Source organism: Leptopilina heterotoma, unplaced genomic scaffold (genome assembly GCF_015476425.1).
Source record: "Leptopilina heterotoma isolate Lh14 unplaced genomic scaffold, ASM1547642v1 Lhet_228, whole genome shotgun sequence".
NCBI lineage: Eukaryota > Metazoa > Arthropoda > Insecta > Hymenoptera > Figitidae > Leptopilina > Leptopilina heterotoma.
In genome coordinates this window covers 1,882,434-1,908,898 of record NW_025110946.1, presented here as the reverse complement: position 1 = coordinate 1,908,898, position 26,465 = coordinate 1,882,434, and the positions used below count along the sequence as shown (strand labels likewise).

At 28.9% G+C, this 26,465-nt stretch overlaps 1 protein-coding gene across 1 annotated transcript in view; it reads left to right on the top strand.

Annotated features, from left to right (window-relative positions):
* Window positions 1-26,465, top strand: part of LOC122502433 (GAS2-like protein pickled eggs) — a 306,098-nt gene that overhangs the window by 59,269 nt on the left and 220,364 nt on the right. The window contains exon 3 of the mRNA XM_043612483.1: window positions 23,492-23,676. Coding sequence (XP_043468418.1) covers window positions 23,506-23,676 — 171 coding nt within the window. The 5' untranslated portion in view covers window positions 23,492-23,505. The remainder of the gene's footprint in view (window positions 1-23,491; window positions 23,677-26,465) is intronic.

Here is a 26,465-nt window from a genome sequence, read left to right as displayed (position 1 = left end):
TTAAAAATGTAATGAATTTATTATTATTAATTAATAATCAATTAATCATATTAAATAATAAAATTAATTAATAAATATTTATAATAATTTATAACAAATTAATAAAAATAATTAAAAATTTAATTACAGTAATCAATTTATTTATTAATTGTTTAAATTGCAAATTAAATTACTAAAATGTTATAATAATTAAAAAATCATCTAAAATGTTTTATTACATAGAAAATATTAAAAGTATATACCAATACTTAAAAACTCTAGTTACGGCACTGAACTGAAACATATGTGCAGTGGTTATTAATTCTCAGTATCCATTGCGTTGAACGGCCGAGTGCGTTAAGCGGTGCGACTTTCGTTCAGCGGGACACGGGTTCGTTCCCCGTTACCCCCCAAGATTTTTTCGGTGAAATTGCGTTATCGTTTTAATGTTTATAATATAGATTATAATTGTTTATACTAATAAAAAATATTTGTTTCAGTGTTATTGTTAATAATAGTGCATTAAAAAAATGAAAGTTGTTTGAAAACAGTAAATGTTTAGGATATTCGAATTTAGAATTTTTTTTAATTGAATTAAAAATCAAAAAGTAATGTAGAAAATTACATGTAATAATTTACTATTTACATTATTTTTATATAATAATTCAACTAATTAATTAAAAATTATAAAATATTATATAATTTCTTATTCTATTCCATTTATTATGTATATGTTACGGTCATTGTCGATTATTAGGCATTGTCGACAATGCCCGGGCAAAGTCGACAATGCCCACAGTCACTAGACATTGTCGACAATGCCCACGGCCACTGGGCATTGTCGACATTGCCCGGGTATTTTTAACAAAATTTAGTAAAATGTGCCAGTGCCCGAGCATAGTCAGTAATGCCCGGGCAATGTCGTCATTGCCCACTTACTTTTGGGCAATGTTATTTACGAATAAAAAAAGACGATTCAGTTATCCTGTCTTGCAGGTGCATCTTTTATACACTGTTAGACATTTTTGTAGGATTTTTCAGAAACAAGCAACGGAAGTTTTATTTATTTAAATAATTATTTCTAAGTTTGCCTTAAAATTTTTTCTATTGCACTAGATTTTCAGTAAAAAAATTATTTAGACTTAAAAATATTTAATAATAATGCTAATGTTTAAAAATTATTTATTTACGGTTTATAAATAAGTTTGGTCAAAAAATAACTGATAAATAATATTAATAATATTTATTTCTTACTTTTTATACACAAAACTATTTATTCAATCAAATAATATTAATTATTCATTTATTAGTAATTAAATTTTATAAATATAATTCAATAAATAGTTTAAAACTGAAAATTTTGTTACAGTTTCGTAATTTTCAGTTACTCTTTATACTTTTTGAAACTATTCCCAAATTTTCAGTTACATTTAATTCAATTTCCTTGACTAGTTACTGATTTTAGTTTGACTAAAGTTAGAATTCCGGTACTTATTAAGGATTTTTACTAAAAATTTTGAATTTTGAGTAACATTTAGAATTCATAACAAACGTGTAGTAAATGTCAAGCAAATGTAATTTATAAATGCACTATTATTTGATTTAAAATATCCATGATAATTAATATTAAATTCGCGACGATAATTAACGACAGATAGTTTCAAACTAATCGAAATTATTTGTTTTTATACTACACAGAGTAAGTAGCTGTCAAAATTTGATTGCAGTACAATAGATGTAAATTTTGTATACGTTATTGTGTGATTAGTTTTGTATATATCATGACCGGGCAATGACCGTAACATATGGGCAATTCCACGCAAGATTTATCTATGACCTTGAGAATTCGGTTAAACATATTTTTTCTCAATCTATATGGAAAAGAAAGAAATACGTGTTTTTTTATTTTTGTTTAATCGCCCAAATTTTCGAGTTATGAATTTTCGAAATTTTGGATTTGTAACTGTAGACATATTTTCAGTAGCTTATAAGTCTGAAAATATTGAGTTTAGAAAAAACTTGTCAAGGAATGAAAGTTTTAGTTTTCTTTTAACTTTTAAGAAATGTAAAAAAAATTTTTTTTTTAATTTTTTATTAAAAAAAAAAATTTTTTTTATAAACAAATTAATTTTTTTAACTATAGACCCTTTTTTTAAATTTATTTATATCTTATAATATACAGAAGATTTTCCAAAAAGTTTTGGAGTGGGCCGACGCGTTTAATGAGTTGTACAAAATTTTCAAAAATCACGTGCAAGGTGCTCGCGTTCTACGAAACGCCTCACAATGGAATTTTTTTACAATTTACTTCTCAAAAATGTCTACAGACTAAAATTTTTAATCGATTCGAGTGTTTTTTGTTTTAAATAAAAGGAGAACAATTTCTGAAGATATCTCTCCATGCAAACCTAAGAATCTTCAATTGTTTATAATTTTTTTTAAAAACAAAAAGTTAACAAATTAATTGTGTAGTTTCGTTTAAAAATGAAAGATTATTTTCTTATTTTGCTACTACACATGTCCTAAATCAGATTCAATTAATATAATATACGACCACCAAATAATTAGTAAAACATAAAATAATTTATCTAAACTGTTATAAACAATATTAGTTAACAAATAGAGTTAACTTTGGTTCCTCTCCATAAAAAAACTTTGTTCTTTCATATTCATATTGTACTTTAGGTTCATTTAATGAATACATCTCCCTTTCGTTAAAAAACAATTTTTAATTGTTATAAACATTAATAGTTAACAAATAATGAACTTTGGTTCCTCTGCACCAAAAAGAATTTTTTTCATAGTTTTCATTGAAGTTTATTACAAAGAATATATGTTAAAAAATAGTGAACGTATGAAATAGTTTGTGCAATAACTATAAACAATTTAATTTATATAAATTTGTATTAAATGTTTTTTTCTTTCCTTGTGTTTTTGAAAATTAAAATAAAATAAATGCAATTAATATATATTTTGCATTAAAATGTTTATCGTTTTATTTTGACACAAACATTCTTTGTAATAAACTTCAATGAAAACTATGAAAAAAATTCTTTTTGGTGCAGAGGAACCAAAGTTCATTATTTGTTAACTATTATTGTTTATAACAATTAAAAATTGTTTTTTAACGAAAGGGAGATGTATTTATTAAATGAACCTAAAGTACAATATGAATATAAAAGAACAAAGTTTTTTTATGGAGAGGAACCAAAGTTAGCTATTTGTTAACTAATATTGCTTATAACAGTTTAGATAAATTATTTTATGTTTTACTATTTATTTGGTGGTCGTATATTATATTAATTAAATCTGATTTAGAACATGTGTAGTAGCAAAATAAGAAAATAATCTTTCATTTTTAAAGGAAACTACACAATTAATTTGTTAACTTTTTGTTTTTAAAAAAAATTATAAACAATTGAAGATTCTTAGGTTTGCATGGAGAGATATCTTCAGAAATTGTTCTCCTTTTATTTAAAACAAAAAACACTCGAATCGATTAAAAATTTTAGTCTGTAGACATTTTTTGAGAAGTAAATTGTAAAAAAATTCCATTGTGAGGCGTTTCGTAGAACGCGAGCACCTTGCACGTGATTTTTGAAAATTTTGTACAACTCATTAAACGCGTCGGCCCACTCCAAAACTTTTTGGAAAATCTTCTGTATATTATAAGATATAAATAAATTTAAAAAAAAGGGTCTATAGTTAAAAAAATTAATTTGTTTATAAAAAAAAATTTTTTTTTAATAAAAAATTAAAAAAAAAATTTTTTTTACATTTCTTAAAAGTTAAAAGAAAACTAAAACTTTCATTCCTTGACAAGTTTTTTCTAAACTCAATATTTTCAGACTTATAAGCTACTGAAAATATGTCTACAGTTACAAATCCAAAATTTCGAAAATTCATAACTCGAAAATTTGGGCGATTAAACAAAAATAAAAAAACACTTATTTCTTTCTTTTCCATATAGATTGAGAAAAAATATGTTTAACCGAATTCTCAAGGTCATAGATAAATCTTGCGTGGAATTGCCCATATATATTATAGTGGATACAGAAATTTTCCAAAAATATTTTTTATTGAATTTCTTTGGTGCTAAATAGAAATTTTATATTAATGGCATGAAATAAATGTGTTAACTACAGTAAATCTTAATATTAAACAAATTTTCAGTATTTTAAAAGAATTAATTTGTCTAGTTTTTCTACACACGGAAAAAAAAGTTCACGAATCTCTCGTGAACTAGTATATCACTTTTGGATGGGACACAAAATTTCAAAATTTTCATTCACTTTTGATTAGAAATGGCGAACGTCAACGAAAAACTGAAACAAAGTTAATGAATTTTTAATGAACTGTTAATGAAGAGTAGTTCGTCAAAAGTAGACGTACAAGTTCACGAGAAAATCGTGAACTCGCGAGTGTCAGTAGTATGCGCAGTTCGTAATGCGCATCAAATATGGCTGATCAAGCATTCATCATTCAGTCGGTGTCATCGGTGTTTACATTCGGGAAAATTCTTTGATGAAAGTTATTATTTAGAATCAGTGTTTTTTATTACTTAGTGAATATTTTTATTTGCTAATTTCCTTTGTGAAACAAATAATTCATAAAATGAATTAAAAGTTACGATAAGGGACTTTTTCTACTTTGCACGGTCCTGAGTTTTACAGCAGACACAGCTAATCGTTTCGTTTGTCGAAGGACAGTGTATCTAGATTTAGCCGTGGCGGTTAGTTGTTAGAAATATTATGTTATAGGGTATAGGTACTAGGTTCGAATCCCGTGAAGCGAATTACGAATTTTAATGGCGATAAAATTGTGTATTCTGTGTAGTTGGATGCGTAATAGGCGTCAAGTTATCAAATAAAGTGAAATACTATAAAAAAGTAGTGTCTGGAAATTATTTTTTCTTGTTTTTAGCATTTTTTAAAAGTTCACGAATTTTTCGTTAACTTTGACGAAAAGTTCGGAAACCGTACTATGTTTCTAGTGAAGGAGTTGATGAAATTTTGACGAACTGTGTTTGTTGATTTTCAAGAATTTTGTGTCCCATCCAAAAGTGATATACTAGTTCACGAGAGATTCGTGAACTTTTTTTTTCCGTGCAGATCCGTTGACCAGAATTTATAAAGTTGGGCTAGATAATAACTTGATGAAAAAAGCGTGACACTCAATTCCAGTTATTAGCCAGTTGGCTAGTAAAGTATCTAGACAATTTCAAGCGCGACTGGACAGTTCCTTTATAATAACTAGGAGACATTTCTACTAGAAAACAACTGGAAATTCGGGGTAAATAGAAACAGAATAATTTCAACAATATTTCTTATAATAGAAAGAGAGAAAATTGTTTCTATTAAACTACAACACTATTTTCAGCATTATATATGAGAATGAGAGAGAATAGAAGAGAAAAAGAGAGAACAAACCTTTATTTGTGTAATGTCCCAATGGGAACTGCCAGTGTAGTGCCGATGTTCACCACTGGCTTAGTACTCAGACGATTGTTCGGCGTAGTCTAGCCGAGCCTCGACAATTAGTGCTGGCGCAGTACAGAATTTTTGTTTCGCCATAGCTTGGACAAGCCATGGCGGCAAGTGCTGGCTGAGTATAGAAAAATTGTTCACGACGCTCTTTGCCAACATTGTTTTTTTGACATAAACTTGAAAAAAATTATAAAAAAAGTTTATGAATGTTTAGAAATATAAATTTATTGAAAAAAATTAATATTTAACTTTTCAGTTGTTCATTTTTTATTTTTATTAAATTTAATAATAACAATTTAACATAATTGTCTAATTTTGTAAATATAATAAATTATTTAAACATATTAAAATTATAAACCAAATTTAAACTTTAATCTCAATAATAATTTGGTTCCTATTAAAATACTATTATACTTCTTACTATGAATAAAAAATTATTAAAAAATTACCACGTAATTTAAGAATTACGTAAAGTGTTAAATGCAATAAGTTAAGTAATTTAATTAAATTATTAAAAATTTAGTTTAATTTATTTTATTTCAATTTATTATTTCTAACGTATCTCTTTTTTTTCTTATCTTTGACTCAATAATTGTATGTCTGAATGATACTGAGATATTAATACTTTACTGTACACATGTGTCGTTATCATAGTGGTTAGAGCGTTAGTCTGTTAGCCCGTAGGTCGTAGGTTCGATTCCCCTCGTCAGCAATTTTGTTTATTTTCATAGGTTTGCGATATTTCAAGATTCCAATCGTTAGGTACTAAAATATGAAAATCTAATGCACACTTACTGTAATTGTTTATTATTTAATTTTTAAATGTTATAAACAATTTTTTTCTACTTCATTTACTATATCCATTGTTAGTCTCCATCTTTAACCCCTTAACTGTTTGAGGAAAATACAACATGATTGTCCCAAAATGCCCAGCGGAATCTGATACTTTTTAAATAGTATAATATATTTAAATTATAACTAATTAATCAATTATTTTCTAAAATATCATTAATGACCCTTATAATATTACCCTTATAATATTATAATATTGATGTAAAGAAAAATATCTATCAATTTATAAACAAATTATATTTATTTTGAGTAATAGTGAACACGACCCACGGGTGGGTCGGAGACAGTTATGGCCATACTTTTTCACGACCCACCCGTGGGTCGGAAACAGGCAACGGGTTAATACAATTTCTTTAAGAAGAGAAATATTTTATGAATAATAACTATTTATTAATATTATTTACCATTTTGTTGTTAAATTATTTATAATTATGAATTTACGACTAATTATAATAACAATACGGCATTTATTGCGGCAATATTCTCAGCCAGCACTGGTCCAGTGCTGCGTCAGCGATGTCTGGCAGCACTGGCAGGCAGAACTTCGCCAGCGTTAGACAGCGTTATCATCCGAGAGTTATGCCAGTGCTGTCTGTCAGCGTAGCTGCCAGTGCTGCAGTACTCCGCCAGTTGTAAATTTCCCATTGGGGTGTTTCATTTTTTGGCTTTAAAACCCGACTTTTTTTAGAAAAGTGCAATTTTCTTCATTTTTTTGACGCCATTTTTATTTTGAAAAACTGACATCGGATTTGTAATCAGCGACCTTAAAAACCCTCAAGTAGTCATTTTCATTAGCTTAGCCATATTTAATTTTCTAATTTGGAATTTTGTTGTAAATCTTGCCATAAACATTCTTTTTTTATTATTGTTAGAATTAAAAAATTGTTAATTCTTTATTGTACTATAAATTTTTTTCACAAAGTGGAATAAATTTGTAGGTGTTGGGTATTTGGAAATCAAAAATATTTTAATTTTTGTCAAAGTTATGAAGGTTTGAAGTCAAAAGTGGTTTTGATTGAAACCGCTGGGCGTTAAAGGGTTAAACTTACGTAATGCATTATTATTTATTAGTTTCAATTATTTTATAACTACCCAATGGGAAAAAAACCATTGGCGCATTAATGGCCCAATAATGGGAGCCACCATTCCATTATTGTCCCATTATTGGCACCCAATAATTGACCACTAATGGTAAAATCGTGGGATGTCCACGCCGATGCCAATAATTGGCAAACCATTATTGGCTGCCATTAAAAAACCAATAATAAAAAGAAATTGTTTTTATTAAATTTTATTAAATAATAAATTTATTTATTTAATAATTATTTTATTTATTATTATTATTATTTATTGTTATTAAAAATATTAATTTTTTTAATTAATTATTTTATAGAAATGGTTATTATTTTCTATCACATCGAAATGTGAATAACCCTTTCGTTCAGAGTCTAAAAATTATTTACCTCACATCCATCAGTGCAAAAATAGGAGAGGACGGGCAGAATAAAATTCCACAAATATTCGTGAGAATGCTGCCTCCTTATATACTTTTCAAGTTTCATGTTAGTTCCGAGAGAGTTTTAAGCAACACCTCCTATGGGGCGTTGAGCGAACTACATACTTACTACATGATAATTTCTGCAGCGTCGGTAAGTAATTGTATGTAGTTCGCTCAACGCTCCGTAGGAGGTGTTGTTTCAAACTCTCTCGCAACTAACATGAAACTTGAAAAGTATATAAGGAGGCAGCATTCTCACGAATATTTGTGGAATTTTATTCTGCCCGTCCTCTCCTATTTTTGCACTGATGGATGTGAGGTAAATAATTTTTAGACTCTGAACGAAAGGGTTATTCACATTTCAATGTGATAGAAAATAATAACCATTTCTATAAAATAATTAATTAAAAAAATTAATATTTATAATAATAAATAATAATAACGAATAAAATAATTATTAAATAAATAAATTTATTATTTAATAAAATTTAATAAAAACAATTTTTTTTTATTATTGGTTTTTTAATGGCAGCTAATAATGTGCCAATAATGGTTGACAATTATTGGCATCGGCGTGGACATCCCACGATTTTACCATTAGTGGTCAAAAGTGTTATTTTCCAAAATTTTTTATTTTTAAAAGTTTAATATCTTCGGTCAATATGGACGAAAAATGTTCAATTAGGGCTCAAAAGATGCGTCTAAAAAAACTACAAAATTATGGAAAAACATTTATAGGTGTCCTAACATTTTTTTAAAGTTATGGGCACAAAATGTTTTTTTGGAAAATTAAAAATTCAAAAAAAATTTAGTTAAACTTTATTAATCTATCACAAAGTACTCTTACTTTATGTCCGCAGGTGAGATCTACAATTTAAAAAAAAATTCAACCCAAAAGCTCTTTATGATTTCGAGATATTTATGAAAATGTGATGTTTACACACACAAACACACACACACACACATACGGAATGACATTTTTTAAAAATGTCATTTTTGAACTCCTGAGGTCGAATAACATAAAGATATGTCAAAAAATCAAACTCGAAAAATTTTGGTATTACAATACTTCCTCTATGAGGAAGTAAAATGAAATAAAATATGTTGAAAAATAGAAAAATTATCAAAAAATGTAATTGACGTCGTTAAAAAAAGCGCTAAACTTACAATTTTCGTCTCTTCATAAGATATGTCTATATAGGGCTAGGATACAGAATCAACAAAAAAATTTCAGGTAATATCATTTTTCATTTAATTTTGACTAGACGCACCGTGGCCCCCCCCCCAGCGTTAAATATGTTCAATATAATAATTTATTTATTTTTAATTATATTTACTTTTTGTCATTTATCGGATAAGAATAATTTGATTAAAAATTACAAATAATTGAGGGCCTGGGTTATCGTGGATTAGCCACAGGCCCCCAATTATGATGCAGTCTGTTAAAGATGAATTTTGGATATTTGATTTATTAACCAAAATTCTTATTTTACAAAAAATTCAGATCTAACAGTTTTTTAAATAAATTAGTTAAATACAAGAATTTAAAATAAAAATTCTACAGTAAAACGTTTATTCGCCCTTTCGGAGATAATTTATTATCTAACGACAGTGGACCCTTTCTCAGATTATTGTTATTTAATAATCCCGGATAGACGGTATTTATATTTAAAATAAAGGAATAAAGTTAAAAGGCAGGTGTGAATAAGATACCCGTGTAGAAATTTACCGTGGAAGAGTATGAGAAACTGTCCAGTTGCGCTAGATTCAATCTAGCAACTAGATGGGAAAAATGGACAGGATTGAACGAGGGATGTGACGCTAGCAACGTCAAGATTTTGTACAGTTATTTTGTCTAGTCCTTGTCTAGTAAAATAAATAATTCCTAGCCAATTCCTGGATATTAAAATAAGCAGTTTCTACATACTGGGAATAATTGTTAGGTTTATAAATAAAAAAAAATGGACAAGTGCGAGTTGTACTCGCACTGCAATGGCGGGTTCCGTACAAAAATATTAAAACAATTGCAACATTTATCGGTAATTGATAAAATTAAAATAAACAATTAAAAAAATATATTAAAATCATTTGATAAAAAAAATAACTAAAAAAATTAAAGTATTGTATATATCTAATATTGTAAACAATAATAAGCAGAGGAACAAAATTTTCAAAATTATAGTTCCTCTGCTTATTATTGTTTACAATATTAGATATACAATACTTTAATTTTTTTTAGTTATTTTTTTATCAAATGATTTCAATATATTTTTTTAATTGTTTATTTTAATTCTATCAATTACCGATAAATGTTGCAAGTATTGTTTTAATATTTGTGTACGGAACCCGCCATTGCAGTGCGAGTACAACTCGCACTTGTCCAATTTTTTTTTTTTTTTAGTTAAGAAATTAAAGTCAGAAAACAATCTCTCATTTATTCTCTTAAAATTTCACTCTCTTCCTTAAAATATTTAATGCCACGTGTTTAAACTAAAAAAAATTAAAAAAATTTTTTGTTTTTTGAAAAAAAAATTAAAAAAAAATTTTTTTTGATTTTTTTTTCAAAAAGTTTCTTAAATAAATTTTTTGTCGTCAGACTGTAATAATACACTAGGATACCAATTTTCAGCTCATTAGGTCAAATAATGTAAAAGTTAGAGAAAAAAAATTTTTTTTAAAAATTTTTTTAGTTTTTCCTTGACAACGCTATGGCCATCATTACATATCAAGTTCTCTATATTTTTCCTGTAATATTCGAGTAAAAATACACCAGCATGCAAAATTTCAGCTCTCCATGTCGAATAGTTTAGAAGTTAAGGGGGGGGGGAATGGTCACTTTTTTTGCACTTTTGGCCAAACATATTGTTATTTCCTTGACAACGCTATGACCATCACGTCCAATCACATTCGCTATATTTTTCCTGTAATCTACGAGTGAAAATACATATCTGGACCAAATTTGAGCTCTTTAGGTCAAATAGTTTAGCCGCTAGGGGGGGGACACGATTTGGCTACGGACAACAGAGTCTCACCAATAGGGTTCCGCCGTTACACCGTAGGTGTACGGAACCCTAATAAAAGAATATTTTTTAACTTTACTCTTTTGTTTGTTTAACTTTTAAACAAACAAAAGAGTAATACAAAAGTATTTGTTATTATCACAATTCCTGTTACAATTATTTTTGAAATTAATTGTAACATATTTTGCTACATTGGATTTTTTCTTTAAAACGCAAACACATTCACTATAAAGATTCGTACTTATATAACGATAATAAAATTAATTGCATATTATATTGTTGCAATCACAAAAAATTCACTTAAAATTACCAAAGTTTTATTACTTACTATGAACATTATAATATTAAAAACAATCTGAGACTATGAATGATGACATCACATGTCCTTTTTCTAATAAATCTTCTTTTCTCTGTAATATATTTAAACTTGTACATTGTCCCTGTTCAGAAATGGAAAACTGAGAACTTTTCACTAGATTTATAAATTTGATTTTATCTTCACAACAAGATAAGTTACAATTGTAGACTCTTGGTTTCTTTTCATCAATAGGGTGACCAGACGTCCTCCTTATTTAGTAGCTGTCCTCCGAAAATAAAAAGTCCTCCTTTGTCCTCCAAAATGACGAAAAGTCCTCCTTTGTTCTCCTTTTTTGAAATAGTTCTGTGTCTCATGTGTAATTCATATGTATTGAACTTTTTAATAACGTCAATAATTAACGTTTTATAGTAAGTGGGGACCTTTTTTTTTTGCTTATTAACCTATATTCTGGTGGCTGTCCTCCGAAACCATTTTCAAAATCTGGTCACCCTATCATCAAGCACTACGTCAAGAACTGATTTCGTCTGCTAGCTTAGTAGACTCTCAGAGCCACTTTCTCCACGAACTTGTACTAAATTCTTAAGTCAGTATCCTAGACAGTGCCTAGCTAATTCTTGGACAACCTGCTATACGAACTTGTACTGAATTTTCAATTCAGTATCCTAGACAAATTTTAGCCAGATTCTAGACTGTCTTCATAGCGAAGAAAATAAAGGGGAAAACTGTACATTAACATTTCGGGGCCAGGACAGTTTTTTCAGAATAATTTTCCACGACAAATGCTATCTAGCTGTAGTCTATTTCTAGGAAGGCCTCGACAAATTTCTACACGGGTAATTATAATAAAACACTATTCTTGAATTTGTCTAATAATGATGTAAGATTGTATCGTGTAATATGATTCTAAGTGTGTGTGAATAGTAATTTTAGTTAACTGACAATTCAACTTCTGTGATTTTCCTCAAATAATCACACTTATGTCACTTGCCCGTGTAGAAAAATTTCGGGGCAGTCTGGAGTCCAGAGATTGCCCCAACTAGACGCATCTGGACGGTCTAATCTGGACGGTCTAACTGTGTGCTATATGGGATTTTTCTGGACGGTCTAATTTAGACTTTCTAACAGTATGCTACATGGGATTTTTCTAAACGGTCTAATTTAGACTTTCTAACTGTATGCTACACTGAAAAAAAAGTTCATTGAATCAAGTAAATGCATTTTCTTGACCTGATTTATTTGAAACAAACCCATATTTTCTTATTGGAAGAAATTTATTTTCTTGTGTCAAGTAATTTTGAGCATTGATCAAAGTTATTGAAATAAGAAAATATGGGTTTGACATAAGAAAATAACTTACTGTTTCAAACGAACTGTTTTACATGCGCCAAGTCTCGAAAAAGTATTGAATCAAGAATATCATGTTCTCACGTCAAGTAATTTACCTTGAGTCATTTGGTATCTTGAGTCAAATAATTTTTTTATTTCCTTTAAAGCAACTATTTATTTCATCCAACACCCATAGTCTTGAGCCAAGAAAATGGGAAGATTAATACAAGTTAATAATTGTTTCAACTCAATTAAAAATTATTTTGTTTCAAAGAAATATTAATTAATCTAAGCATTTCTTTTACTTGAAGCATTTCTATATTCTCATGTTTCAAAATCATTAATTTCTTGCGAGAATATTATATTTTCTGGAATGAAATATTTTATTTATTCAATTCAATTAAGTGTAGGATCTTGAATTAAATCATTCTTTTGTTTCCTTTAAAAAAGTTTTTACTTAATTCAACGCTCATATAATCCTGATTCAAGAAAATACGAAGGTTAATATAAGTAAATATTTGTTTCAAGTTGATTAAAAATTATATTCAATTAATCCCATATTTATTTGAAGAAAGAAATTCATTTTCTTGTGTCAAGTAATTATTAGCATTGAACAGAATTCTTGAATTAACAATTTAGTATTTGGCAGAACTCAATATGTAATTATTTCAACCAAATATTTTACTTTTCCGAAGTACCAAAAAGTATTGAATCTAGAATATCATGTTCTTAAGCAAAATAATAAAGTATTGTGTGGAGAATTCATGTTTCTTGAATCGAATCATTTTATTTATTTGCTTTGAAACTTTTTTTTACTTAACACAATGCCAGTGTTCTTGATCCAAGAAAATATTTTTCTTCAAATGTATATGCAACTTAAATATCAGTTTTTGAAAACTGTCCATTGAGGCTAGGATGGCATAGTGGTAGCGTGACGGCTTCTGGTGCGTGCAACCCGAGTTCAATTCCTCCGACCGTGGAAAATTTTCTTTCAAGGTATATTTGTTGTATTTGTGTTAAGTAATAATTAAATGTAAATATATATGTAAAATAACAATTATTTAATTATTTAAATAAAAAATATAAATGTTAATTAATTAAATAATAAAAATGTTTGACCTAAGTATTAGAAAAGATGGGATGGGATGGGGGTAAGGGGGGGGGGGGGTAATTTAAGTAAATAATTTACTTGTATTGAGAAAGTATTTTTTTGATTGAAATCTATAAATTTTCTCAAATCAAGAAAATATTTTCTCGGACAGAGAACATACTTTCTTGATTTGATACATAAATGATTTTGAATTAATATATTCTGCATTTCTTACATGCTACTTAATTTCTTGATCGAATTCCATATTTTCTTGGATCAAGAATATCTGTTCTTCTCACAAAATAAATGTTTTCTTTATTTAAATCTTGAATTACTTGAACGAACGTTACAAAAAATTGAATGAATCAAATAAAATAATTCAATTAACTATATATATTCTTAGAACAAGAAAATATTTTATTCATTTAATACATTTCATACTTCGTATAAGAAGACTAACTTCTTGGTCGAATTCCATATTTTCTTGGATCAAGAATATATGTTCTTCTCCCAAATATCCTATGTCAAGAAAATCGTTTTCTTAAATCAATACTTTAATAGTCTTGGCCGTATTCAATCCCACGATTTGCTTCAACCAAGAAAAATTTTCTTGGTTCAATACTTTTTTTTTTAGTGTATATGGGACTTCATTGGCATCACTAGAATTCAAAATTTTTAAAGTACAAATCACAGTACAATCAAGACTTTAGTACCCGATTTGTCGGTCTTCTTTGAATTTATACATGGATTGCCACTTCATAATTCAATGGAATAATTTAGTCAATCTAAAGAATCGTTCAAAAATAAATATTGTAGGTTTATATGAATTATTATAAATAAAATTTTCAATGAATTTAATTAAAAATGCTAAAGAACTTAGATTTTTGAAAAATGCCTAATAATTCAAATTCTCCTGAAATTAGATAAATTTTTTAACATATTGTATTTGATTAATTATTAAAAATAATTTATCTGTAGAAGAATTTTAGTTAAAAACACTATAAACAATTGAGTGTTGGAGAAGTTACAGATTATTGTAGAAATTTAATTATTTTCAAAAGTAACAAAATTCTACACAGAAATTCAATTATGTTCAAAAATTTGTTTAAATTCTCATCAAAATTTCAATTATCTTTATAAATAATAAAATCGTTCTCTGAAATTCAATTATTTTCCAAATTTTTAACAAGATTCTTGGCAAAATAAAATGTAAGCAAAAATTTAATTACTTTCATAAATAAAAAACCTTTCACAAAAATTCAATAAGGATTTACAAATTTTTTATAAGTTTCTTCTCAATAATTCAATTATTTTTATGAATAATAAAATTCTCAAAATTTTTTTATTATTCAAAATTTCTTAGTTAATCTCAGAATTTCTTAATTATTTTTAATACAATTTTAATCGAATTCTTCGAAAAGTGTATAATTATACTTAAGAATTCTATTGAAATTCGCCATAAGAATTCAATTATTTAAAAAATTTTTGATAAAACTGAAAGTAATTCATTAAAAAATGGTTAATGATTATAATTGTAGTAAGAATTATTTATTTAAATATTCATATATAATAATTAAAATAATTCGGAATTATTATGTGTAATAATTTTAGTCATAGTTTTCACTTCGTCCTTATAAGCAACAGAATATATGACACTGGCATTGATATAGTAAATTAGGAGAGTTCACACCCAGACTTCAGTGGCCGTGCGGTTTAAATGCTTCGAGTCGGGTCGTCAAGGGTGGGGGGCGTGAGTTCGATCCCACATGCGAGCGGATATTTTTCATTGTAAGTGTTTTATAAAATAATAAAATTACTATATTTAATCTGTATAAGTGTTATAAATTAAAATTGTAAACATGTTTGTAAATAATGTTAAAGGCCTGTTAAAGAATGAATTTAAAAAATGTACCAATTAACGCAAATTGTTTTTTTATTAAAATTATCTTTCAATATTACTCTTTTAAATAATATTTACTGCTAGTGCAGTATATTATTTATTTGAAAATAATATAATTATTATAATAATAAGTTATTGTCATTAAATACATATAGGGTCATTTGGGGTAAATGTAAACAAGGGGTAAATGTAAACAGTAGATGTTTCAGCTAAATTTACAAATTTAAAAATAAGTACGACGTCAATATTTTTACCTCAGCTCACCTACAAGATGTTCTGAGTATTGCCAATATTTTATTTTGACAATTGGCAATGCCATAGTGTAAGTTATTTTTTAATGCAAAAAAGATTGAAAATCAAAATTTTACTGTTTCAGTATTTTGTCTCGCATTTGCATAAAAATAAATTTAGAAATCAAACAAAAATATGTAATTCTTCCTTATTAATGCCCTAACAAAAATTGACTTTGATTTTTGATTTTCGTCAATTTAGTTAATAAATAATTAAGTGTTTACATTTACCACGAGAATTCGAAAACTCGGGGTAAATGTAAACAGAACTTCAACTACATTTTAAAAGAAAATAATTGAATAAATTTGCTTCTATTTCACAATTTCATTAATTTGGTAATGTTAAATTACATAGAAAAGAAAATTAGGTCCTCTTTGAAAAAAAATTGATAAAAAAAAGAAAAAAAATTTATTTTTTGAAAATTTGATCAATTTTTAAAAATATTTTTAGGTTTATCCGCCATTTTGAAAATTTAAAATTTGACTTCAAATTCGTATTCAGCGACCTCAAAAACCCCCTAGTAACCAGATACAAACAAATTTAATCAATTTTTAAAAATATTATTTTTAGGTTCATCCGCCATATTGGATTCACCATTTTGAAATTTAAAAATTCGATTTTAGATTCTTATTCAGCAACCTTAAAAACTTCTTTTACCAAGTTGAATGAAAATCTATTAAAATTTGTTCAAGTTATTCAAGTTTTTACATTACTAACTTTGTAATGGTTGATTGTTTATTTATATGATACATTATCAGTTAACTGGTTGATTTACTATACATCTACAAAGAATTTCTTTTCAGTTTTTCCATCCCTTAAAACAGTAGTATACTTGAAATAACTTGTTTCTTAAACCTCGCTTAACTACAGTGGTGTTTACATTTACCCCGAATTTTAGGAAAATTTCAAAATCTCGGGGTAAATGTAAACAGTCAGTTTTAGGCGATTCAGGTGCATCAATATTTCTTTGTACCTCATAAAATTTTTTTAGGGAACACTAGCAACAAGTTCATGCAAAAGAAATCCGTCCGTTTTACCTTTTAACAAAAAAAACTAATGTTTTTGGTGAAACATAGATATTCCGTTTACATTTACCCGAATTGACCCTACACACATATATTATGAATAACAATAATATTTATTTATTATTAATAATTCATATTTTCACATTACATTGAATAAACGTGAGAACCGAGTAAATTTGGGTAAACTATTTAAAATTAAAAAACTGAAATATTGAAATCGAACCTAAAATTTGAAATATTAGTACTGCTCATTAGCCCTGATTAGCTCGTCCAGTCTGGACCAACGCGTGGTTCGATCGTCACTGGTCTGATTAGCCCATGGTCAGACAGTCTTTTCAGCGCCCAGTTAGAGAATAGACTGTTTTTCTAGCACCACACTAGAACCCAACAATTTTTCTACACGGGTGCTTATGCATTTAAATCTAATTTACTTTGTTCCAACAATAGTGTATGATAAATTGATAATTGCAAATCAACTTTCAATATTCAAACTACAGGGTCACTGCATTTGAATATTTGGTTGATGATATTATTCAATCAATCAATTTTCAAGTCCGTAAAACGGAGGTTGATATTTTTAATTTCAACTTTTCATTCGCGAATATTATATCACTTTAATATATATCGACGCCTCCAGTTCATATAATGCTTTTATTAAAATGACAGTGCAAGATAATTCTTATTCAGATATCTGTGTAAAATAAATCTCATCAGAAATTTATATGTTCATAAACTTTAAGAATTTCTCCTGTTGTACACGGCAGATTCCTGAAAAGTGCGGGAATTTCTTTAGTGTAATGCAGGATTAGACCTCAACTTTTTCTCATATCCATCGTTCAAGTACAGTTCGGGAAGTTTCCCTGAACAAATTTTTTCCGTGTAGATGGCGAGTTTGAAAATCAAACATTTGTAGTTGTCGTAAAAATTAACCGTTTTGAATAAATGAACTCTTGGTTGAAAGTATAGTTCTTTGGATTCAAGTTTGTTGTACAGCATGTTTCTTCATCTTGCATGTGAATTGATCTACATCCCTTTCTAAAAAATGTATCAAAATCGCGATTCTCAAAAGGTAGGGCTAGATGGCGAACTTCGTTTGTTGATTTTTTATGTAAAATGAAAGCTTTATAAATAGATTAACGGATGATACAAACTAAAAATTTAATCTTAATTCCTCGCAGTTAATATTTTTGAACCATCATGATCAGCTGTAATTGCTTTCTGAATAGCATGTTCATTCAGTTTTATACGTTTTTAAATATATATTTGTGCACTATATAGAGCTGAAAATACTACAAAATAATAAAGTGAACAATATTGATAACTCGCTATAGCGAGTATATATTATAGCTAAGTATATACTTATAGCCCACTAGCACACTTCACAAAAAAACTAAGATATTGCTAACAAACAAAACTCTTTGAGTTATGAATTTTTCATTCAAGAAAAAAAAGATTCGCGATTCGTACCATTGTGTATCGCGTAGAGCTTCATTTAAAGACAAATATTCCATAAAAAAGTGGTTTTTGAAAAAAATAGACTATTGGGCGGGTTCAAACAAACTAATTCAATTATTAAATAGTTGTATAATTTATCACTCGGTAAAAGATAATATAAAATATCAAGAAAATGATCAATCCTCGAAGTCAAATATGGAGGATTTTTTGTGTGTCAAATTATCAATACTTGGAGGATTGATAATTTTCTTGATATTTTATAATTCAATTATTATTATAAGTAATGGAAGAGGAAGGTGATGGAAGCTTCAATGAAATTTTCCTATTCAATATTTTGTGCTATGTATTTTAAGGAGTTTTTATATTATTAAATGTCGGTTAATTTTTGGAATCGTTTATCATAAATTAATGTTAGTTTTCTAAAATTTAATTAAAGCTAGTGAAGAAAGTTTCATTGGAGCATTTACTCTTATGAAATTTCTAGAGTAACAGATTATAAAACGCTATTAATGATTAGTTTTTAAAATATAGTTACATAGAATCCATTGTTATTTGCAATAATCATCATTACTCGTTAACATAAAAGTTAGAGCCAAATTATCCCGAAATAATTAGTCAATTTTTATAAATTCTGATTTAAAGAAATGATAATAAGGAAATAATAATGGAAGCATAAGTTTCATCTTTTATGGATATACGTACAAGAGAAAATTGTTGAGAAATTGGTAGATGATATCTTAGCATTGAAATGCGTAGAACACCCTGTATGTAAGTAGTCTGGCTTGCAATGTAACTCATAGAAAAACCTGTGCACATCGTTTATGCATGAATGTTTGTGTATGTGTAACGGTACTAAGATAGGGTGTCTATACACACAGGAGAGAAATAGAGTTATCTTCGCAAACAGGGAATGGCAATGCAAAGCTGCCAACGCTTTTTCTTTGCCAGTACATATGCATAATTCAATAGCGAGTATTGAAAATTAGACACGGCTGGCTCGTAAACAGCGGATTACACGTATTACATTTTGTCCCACATCGAATTAGCTATGCTGACAACCATTTGGACGCGCCAGTGTCTTTTCTCTTCTTAATTCAAAATTGTAATAAATATCACTCTACAAATGCCACTGAAATCCATGAATTACGGGATATTATCTTTCACGCTTCTCAATTTAATATTATACACTGAGAAAACTGGAGGATTGGACTAAACACTTGGAGGGACTAATCGTTCATATTTGAGTTGACTATTGGAAAACAATCTAAATATTCAAATACACCATTGACAGATATTCGTGCCATTTCTCTTGGAAGGAAAATGAGTTTATAACAGAGGGACAAATTAACCATCTTGAGAAATCCCTTCCTTATCCGGCGCGAAATGAATAAATATGGCAACCTAACCCATAAATTAAAAATACATAAAATGTCACAAAAATAAGTTCGCGCGCATCAGATCGTGCACATTTTCTGCGCAACTTTTAACCCTCAGATATAATGGGAGAAAATATACAAGTAGATTTCCATTACCAATTCAAAATTTATTTTAGGAGGACTATTTAACTCTCTTCATAAGCAAAGAAAACATACACTTTTTGAACCTCAGTATTTGACTCTCCAGTTTTCTCAGTGTAATATTCCAAAACAGACATTTTCTCACGCAGCGTATATCAGTTAAATACTACAAATTTTTTGACGCTTTTAAATCAGTTAATATAGCGTAATTTATCAATTTTAGTTAATGTCCAACTAAATTTCACTTAATAATAAATTTCAATCTAACCGTCTATACTCTGTTCAAAGAGAGAATGCCCTCGGCAAAGGACGATTTTTCGTCTAGATCGCGCAGAATGTTGTAAAAGTGAAAGAGTTGGTGTGGTTTTCAATTTAGAAACGCCTTTTTCGTTAAAAAAATTAGTTTGAGTCGTGGTCTTAGTCTACCCTTAAAATGTTGACAATAGGAAAAAAATTTTTCTTCCGTTTCACATTTATGAGGATTTCCATAAACCTGAGTTTAAAGAGTCATAAAAAAAAGAAAAATTTAGAAAAATTTTTATAATGTATTTTTAAAATTTTTATCAAATTATTCAGAATCTACAATATCTAACAATTTCAATGATTTGTTATTTTTTTCGAAAGAATGAAATTTAAACATGGATCTATAAACTTTTAAATATTCAATTTAACTGTCCCTTAATTACATTAATTTCAATGTATCAGAGACAAACGATATACTACTGTTTAAATCGTATTAACATAAGGATTTTGAATTTAGCATTCAAATTTTGTAAAATTAATTTGTTAAATTATTCAATTTTTCATAAATTTATTAGCATTTGAATGTTCCGTTTAGGGTTTTGGGTTATAAATCACGCTTTTGTTGGGATCAGGCCCATATGGGAAAGGAGAGGTCATATCTTTTTGATGTATAAGAGTGAAATACAAAATTGTCACTGGATATGCACTTAAGAAAAAAAGTAGTAAAACGCCATTTTAAAATTTTTCTCCGCCTTAAAAGAAAAAAATCTGCGAGAGCGAGGGCATTCTCTCTTTGAACAGAGTATACTAGTATTGATATTACTGCGATAAATAACTCCATTTAAATATTTTCATTGAATGACATAATTATTTATGTTACCTAGAAATAAATTCATCTTATATTGAGAGGATGTTTCTCTTTCTAATATTCTCAATACAAAAATGCTTTTTTTAACTCTTCGTGATATAGAGGACGTTTCATATAATATTGAGTTTGCTGAGTTAAGTTATGGTCAAATTCTGTTTTTTACTTGTAGATTAAATTTTTCCAATAAAACAAAGAAGATTAAGAAATGTCAGAGCTACCTACGGCCCTGTGCCTATTTCAACCTCATCTATCTCATATTTCATCGGTCCTCATCAAGTTTTCTCCCTATTTGTAATTTGCCTGAGGCCTCGCAGTATTATTATCATAACCGCCACATGCAGAACTCGATGCTTATGCTCTATTATCCGTTGCTTTTCAAATCCCGTGAAATTCTCGCGTGTATTTCTTATAAACATATACACAAGTTTTCCCCAGATGAGGGCAACTCTCACCAAAGTAAAACTGCAACGCATAGTATAACATGATACAAACAGGTTGTCTTTGATGTAATGAGTTTAATGTATCTTCGTATAGATGTAACAACGGAGATTACAAGGTAATTTAATTACTAGGCGCTGTCGTTATTTGCTTGTAGCAAAACAACAGAATAACCATGGGAGGAGAATCAACATTATATGCAGGAAGAAAACGTGTTCTGTCAAATGACAAAACTCTCCGTTTTTTTTCAATTTCTAAGTTGTGCAATAACGTGGAACAACATTTTGCTTCAGGTGATATTTCAGAAATTTTTACCCATCATGTGAAAATACTCGGGCAAATTTTATCTCCTATAAGAATCCCGCGGATTATGTTGAGAAAAGGATTAAAATTTATTTATCGACCATTGGGATTTTTTTGGAAAAAATTTTCTAACTGTTTGTTATAATCTATAAATATTACCACTAGCTGATGACTATATTACATACACAGAAAAACCTATACTCAAAATGAGTATCATATGATACTCATTTTGAAGTGCAACAAAAATGATACCCCTTCGACTCATTCTGAGTTTCTGGGGAAAATACTCAAAATGAGTAAAAAGCTGTATCATTTTGGGTTTATGATAAAATTACAATAACATTGGAATAACTGGGAATAATTCATAAAAATATGAATTAAAATAATTGTTTATAATAAGTAAACACTTTGCACTTGTCAAAACATTTATACTTGAAGTCGATTTATCGCATTTATGAGAAATGAAAAACGAATTTTTAGGTTAAACATTTGTGAATTGACTGACAGGGATGGGCAACCATATGTCATTTTACTCATTTTGAGTCACTTGAAGTTGCCGATTACTCATTTCGAGTCACTTGAAGTTGTCGATTACTCATTTCGAGACCGACTTCCAAATGCGTTGCAACAAAAGTGAGTCGAGTTTTTTTCTGTGTAAGTAATGCAGCATAATGTATAAAAATGTATTTGTTCATAAATCACGAAATCTAATATCGACAAAATGGATTATTAAGAAAGATTAAAATTCCACTATATTAAAGTATAAATAAGTCTGTTTAATTTTGAGAAGAATTTAATACAAAAATAAAAAATGTATGAAAAAAAAATTAAGAAAAAAGGAACAATATTTAAAAACCAAATTGCAAAAGGAAGAGTAAGTGCTAAAGCATTTTTTCGAAACTGGATCAACTCCTAAAAAGCATATAGATAAAGACTCGTTGCTTAATTAATTTATGAATCACGTTCTTCTGGATGCAAATGTTGACTTTAAAACATTGGTACCTCTTTTTTCGTGCTAAGAGAAAATTCTGATTAGGTCACTTAAATATTCCTCATAGTGTAAGTTTGTTAATAGAACTGCTCTTATACATACACTATCACTGGAGCATCCAGATAGAAGGAGACATGAGTAACCTTCAGAGGGACACGAACTGGTGACATTTTCCAGTCACCTTTCTAATTCGTAATACACGATCATCCGTGTTGGCTCGGGACCTCTGACCTCTCCTTTATGATCATCATTCTTCTTTGATTTTTTTTATTTTTCATGTATAATCATTACGCAAAAAAACTTTAGCCATAAGCATAACGAATCGTGTTTCGGAGTGTATCGTTCTCACGAAGATTTATTTTCTCTCTTACTCTCTCTTAATATTACAGAACTGAAGACTATAAAAATTGTACATTTCATATTATATATCCAACAAGTAATTTCATTTCTATTTGAAAGATATTTATCATTTTCTACACCTTTGAATATTATTCGCCCATCATTCTCTTGCAATTCTTATTGCAAACTATCCCAAAGATTTTATGCTTAATATATAATGGGAGAAAAAAATTCACCTGTTTAATATTTCTATTTAATGTTTTATAAGAGAAAAACTTTAACTTGTCTATTTACTATCAAATGGATGGACAATATCGCACATTAATCATACAAAAGAATGTAGTAAATATTTCCATTACATTATTTACATAAATATTCATGTTAAAAAATTGTTAACTTTTTTGTAATTTGTACATCTTATAATAAGTTTGTAAGGGATTTAAAGTATTAAGTTGGTTTTGCAAATTGATAAAAAGATAGTATATACGTAAAACTACTGTGTCTCTCACAAAGTAAAAAGCAAACGAGTAAAAAGTGAAATTAATTTTCAGATAAAAATCAAAACATGTCGGTGCTATTAGAAGCGAGGTCTTTCAGGCCTTTCAAGTCATCCGAGGAGTACTTAGTCGCAATGAAGGAGGATCTAGCCGAGTGGTTAAATGCCTTGTATCCAGAGTTAAGGATTAACCTGGACAACTTCATGGATAGGCTTGACACTGGTGTTCCCCTATGCAAAGTGAGTATTTCATTAAATTTCTTTTAAAGTTTTCTTCGTATCTTTTATTTCTCTCTATATCGTTTCCCATCAATCAACGAATAATTGAATATTTAAGGAGATACAATTTTAACAATTTTATTTCTAATTTTAATATTCAAATCTGATTGGTGAAGCTTTCCTATGAATCACATATAGTGAATGCTCTGAGCTTACTATGACTTTGCTAACGAAATACCCGAATATCGCTAGTATGCTCAAGGGAAGCTTACAGCAAGATAATGTGCTATGTGGGTCATTGAAATAAAGTGTATAAAAAATGTATTCAAGAGAAAAGAAACAATTTTTCACTGAAGAATTGACAATGATGAGTAATGGCGAATATTTCAATTGGTTTTCAAAGATGTTTTCTTTGAATTTAAGTATTAAAGGGTCAGTTATACTTCCTTGAAAAGCGCTACTTACAGCACTTCAACTCGTCGTAGATCAGAGAAAGTCTTTTTGTAACGGACAGTAAACGTCCTCGCGAAATTCAAAGATGCACATATTTTCAATGGTTAAAGATCGTCACAGATTCCGCGTTCACGCTCTCTCATAAATCTTTCAAAATTCACATATTGTGAACGTTCGCGCACACAACATAGGGAAGTGATAATAATAATAATTAAATAGTTTTGAGCGCTTCACTTGAGCATCAATTGATTTTCTTATGCAAAAAAATGTTTCCGTGTTTTAAATGTTTTATATGTGATTTTAAAATATCTATTCGAATAAGTAGGCAGTGTAATTATGTTTATGAATTCGATTTTTTAACACAAATGTAAATGAAGTACACACTCAGGATCTATATACATTTCTACAATTTCAATTGAAAAAAATCCTTTCTTTTTTAATATTCTTCTTTTCCATTCGTGAAAGGTCGATTGGAGATTCATGACACGTGTGAGACACAGAATTTCCCTTGAACGTCATAAACATCATTCTTCCTTTTCAGAGAGAGACTCATGCGCCACATGCACGTGTCTGCATTCAACATACAAGTGCATTCACCTCTAAAGTTAATAAATGTCTTTTGTATGTTTTTATATAACAAAAGTTACACATATATACAAAAGAAATTACCCAAGTGCGAAATGCCTGGACTGAAAAAACTGCCCATCAATGGTTTAGTAATATGTCTGCCGTGAAAAGACAAAAGTTCCTGGGCCAGTACTGGTATACAAATCGTCCCTTTTTAATTTTCCTCAAGAATTTTTTTATATTTAAACCATTTTTCACAAGGATTACAAAGGAATAAATAAATTTCTTAATAAAAATTAATAAAAAGAAAAAAATCCTTGAGAGTTTTTCGAGCAAAATTAATAAAATGCAAAAAAATCCTTGAGGATTAAAATAACAAAAATACCTTAATAAATGGAAAATTCTCGGATTTGAAAAAAAATTTCCGATTTTTTTCTTGTTTTTTCCCGATTTACCGGGCCGCTAGACACCCTGTAGGCTATAAATTAACAAAAACAGATTTTAATAACTGTTCAACATAGACTCAATTTTAATTGCTTTTATTGTATACATTTTACAAATGAAAAATTTGACATGATTCGAAAAAAACAAGAACTTAATCGTAAGGTTGACTCCACAATAGGCTTAATAATAATAATAATAATAAAATGATATTATAGAATAAACTGTGTCGCTTTCCAATTTGCAAAATCGTTTAAATCGAATATTTTACGTTGGAACTCATCTGGAACATTTGTTAGGTTTTCAAGAAGTTTTGATGCCAGGAAAATTCCGTCGCCGGTGTAAAAAACGGTATCAAGTAGTGGTACCGGCCCGGTGCTGGGCCGATACTAATTTTGATGCCGGCATAACTACGTTTCCGGTGTAAAAACGGTATCTAATGCCGGAACCGGGCCGGTACTAATTTTGATGCCGGGAAAACTCCGTCGCCGGTGTAAAAACGGTATCAAGTAGTGGTACCGGGCCGGTACTAATTTTGATGCCGGCAAAGCTACGTTTCCGGCGTAAAAACTGTATCGAATGCCGGAACCGGGCCGGTGCCGGGCCGGTACTAATTTTGATGCCGGCATAACTACGTTTCCGGTGTAAAAACGGTATTGAAAATTAGTACCGGGCCGGTGCCGGGCCGGTTGTCTTTTATTAACCGGCCCGGTACCACAGTGCCGGTACCGGTTATTGTTCGACGTTACTACCAGGCCGGTGCCGGGCCGGTTGTCTTTTAGGAACCGGCCCGGTACCACAGTGCCGGTACCGGTTATTGTCCGACTTTACCACCGGGCCGGTGTCGAGCCAGTCGTAGGCATCGGCACACCACCGACTTTTCTGCCTGGGCCACGGCATAACCTAGTATAAAGATAATGCAGCTAAAGAGTTAAAAGAATTATTTCTTTAATAATACATTATTCAAGAAATATTTCTTCTTCCAATTAATTAAATCTCGCCCGAGAGTCCAATTACAAATTATTTTTTTTTATTATATTCACATTGAATTTATATATAAATTTATCATTTGTTTTGTTAAATAAACTTTTCTAACTACCCAGGTAGAAATTTCAACTCTATAATGACCACTTATTGGGAAATTTTTATAGATTCTGGCTAGTGATTGACCAGAAAATCTGGCAAGTGATTGTCACTGGTTAGATTATCTGGCCAGTGACTGGCAAGTAACTAACCAGTAACTGGACAGTTTTCTTCTCAAAATCTAGAATAAAATATAATTTTCCCCGGCTCTTTTTATTTTGTTTATAATTACATATTTATTTATATTTTTGTGTCTATTCAAATAT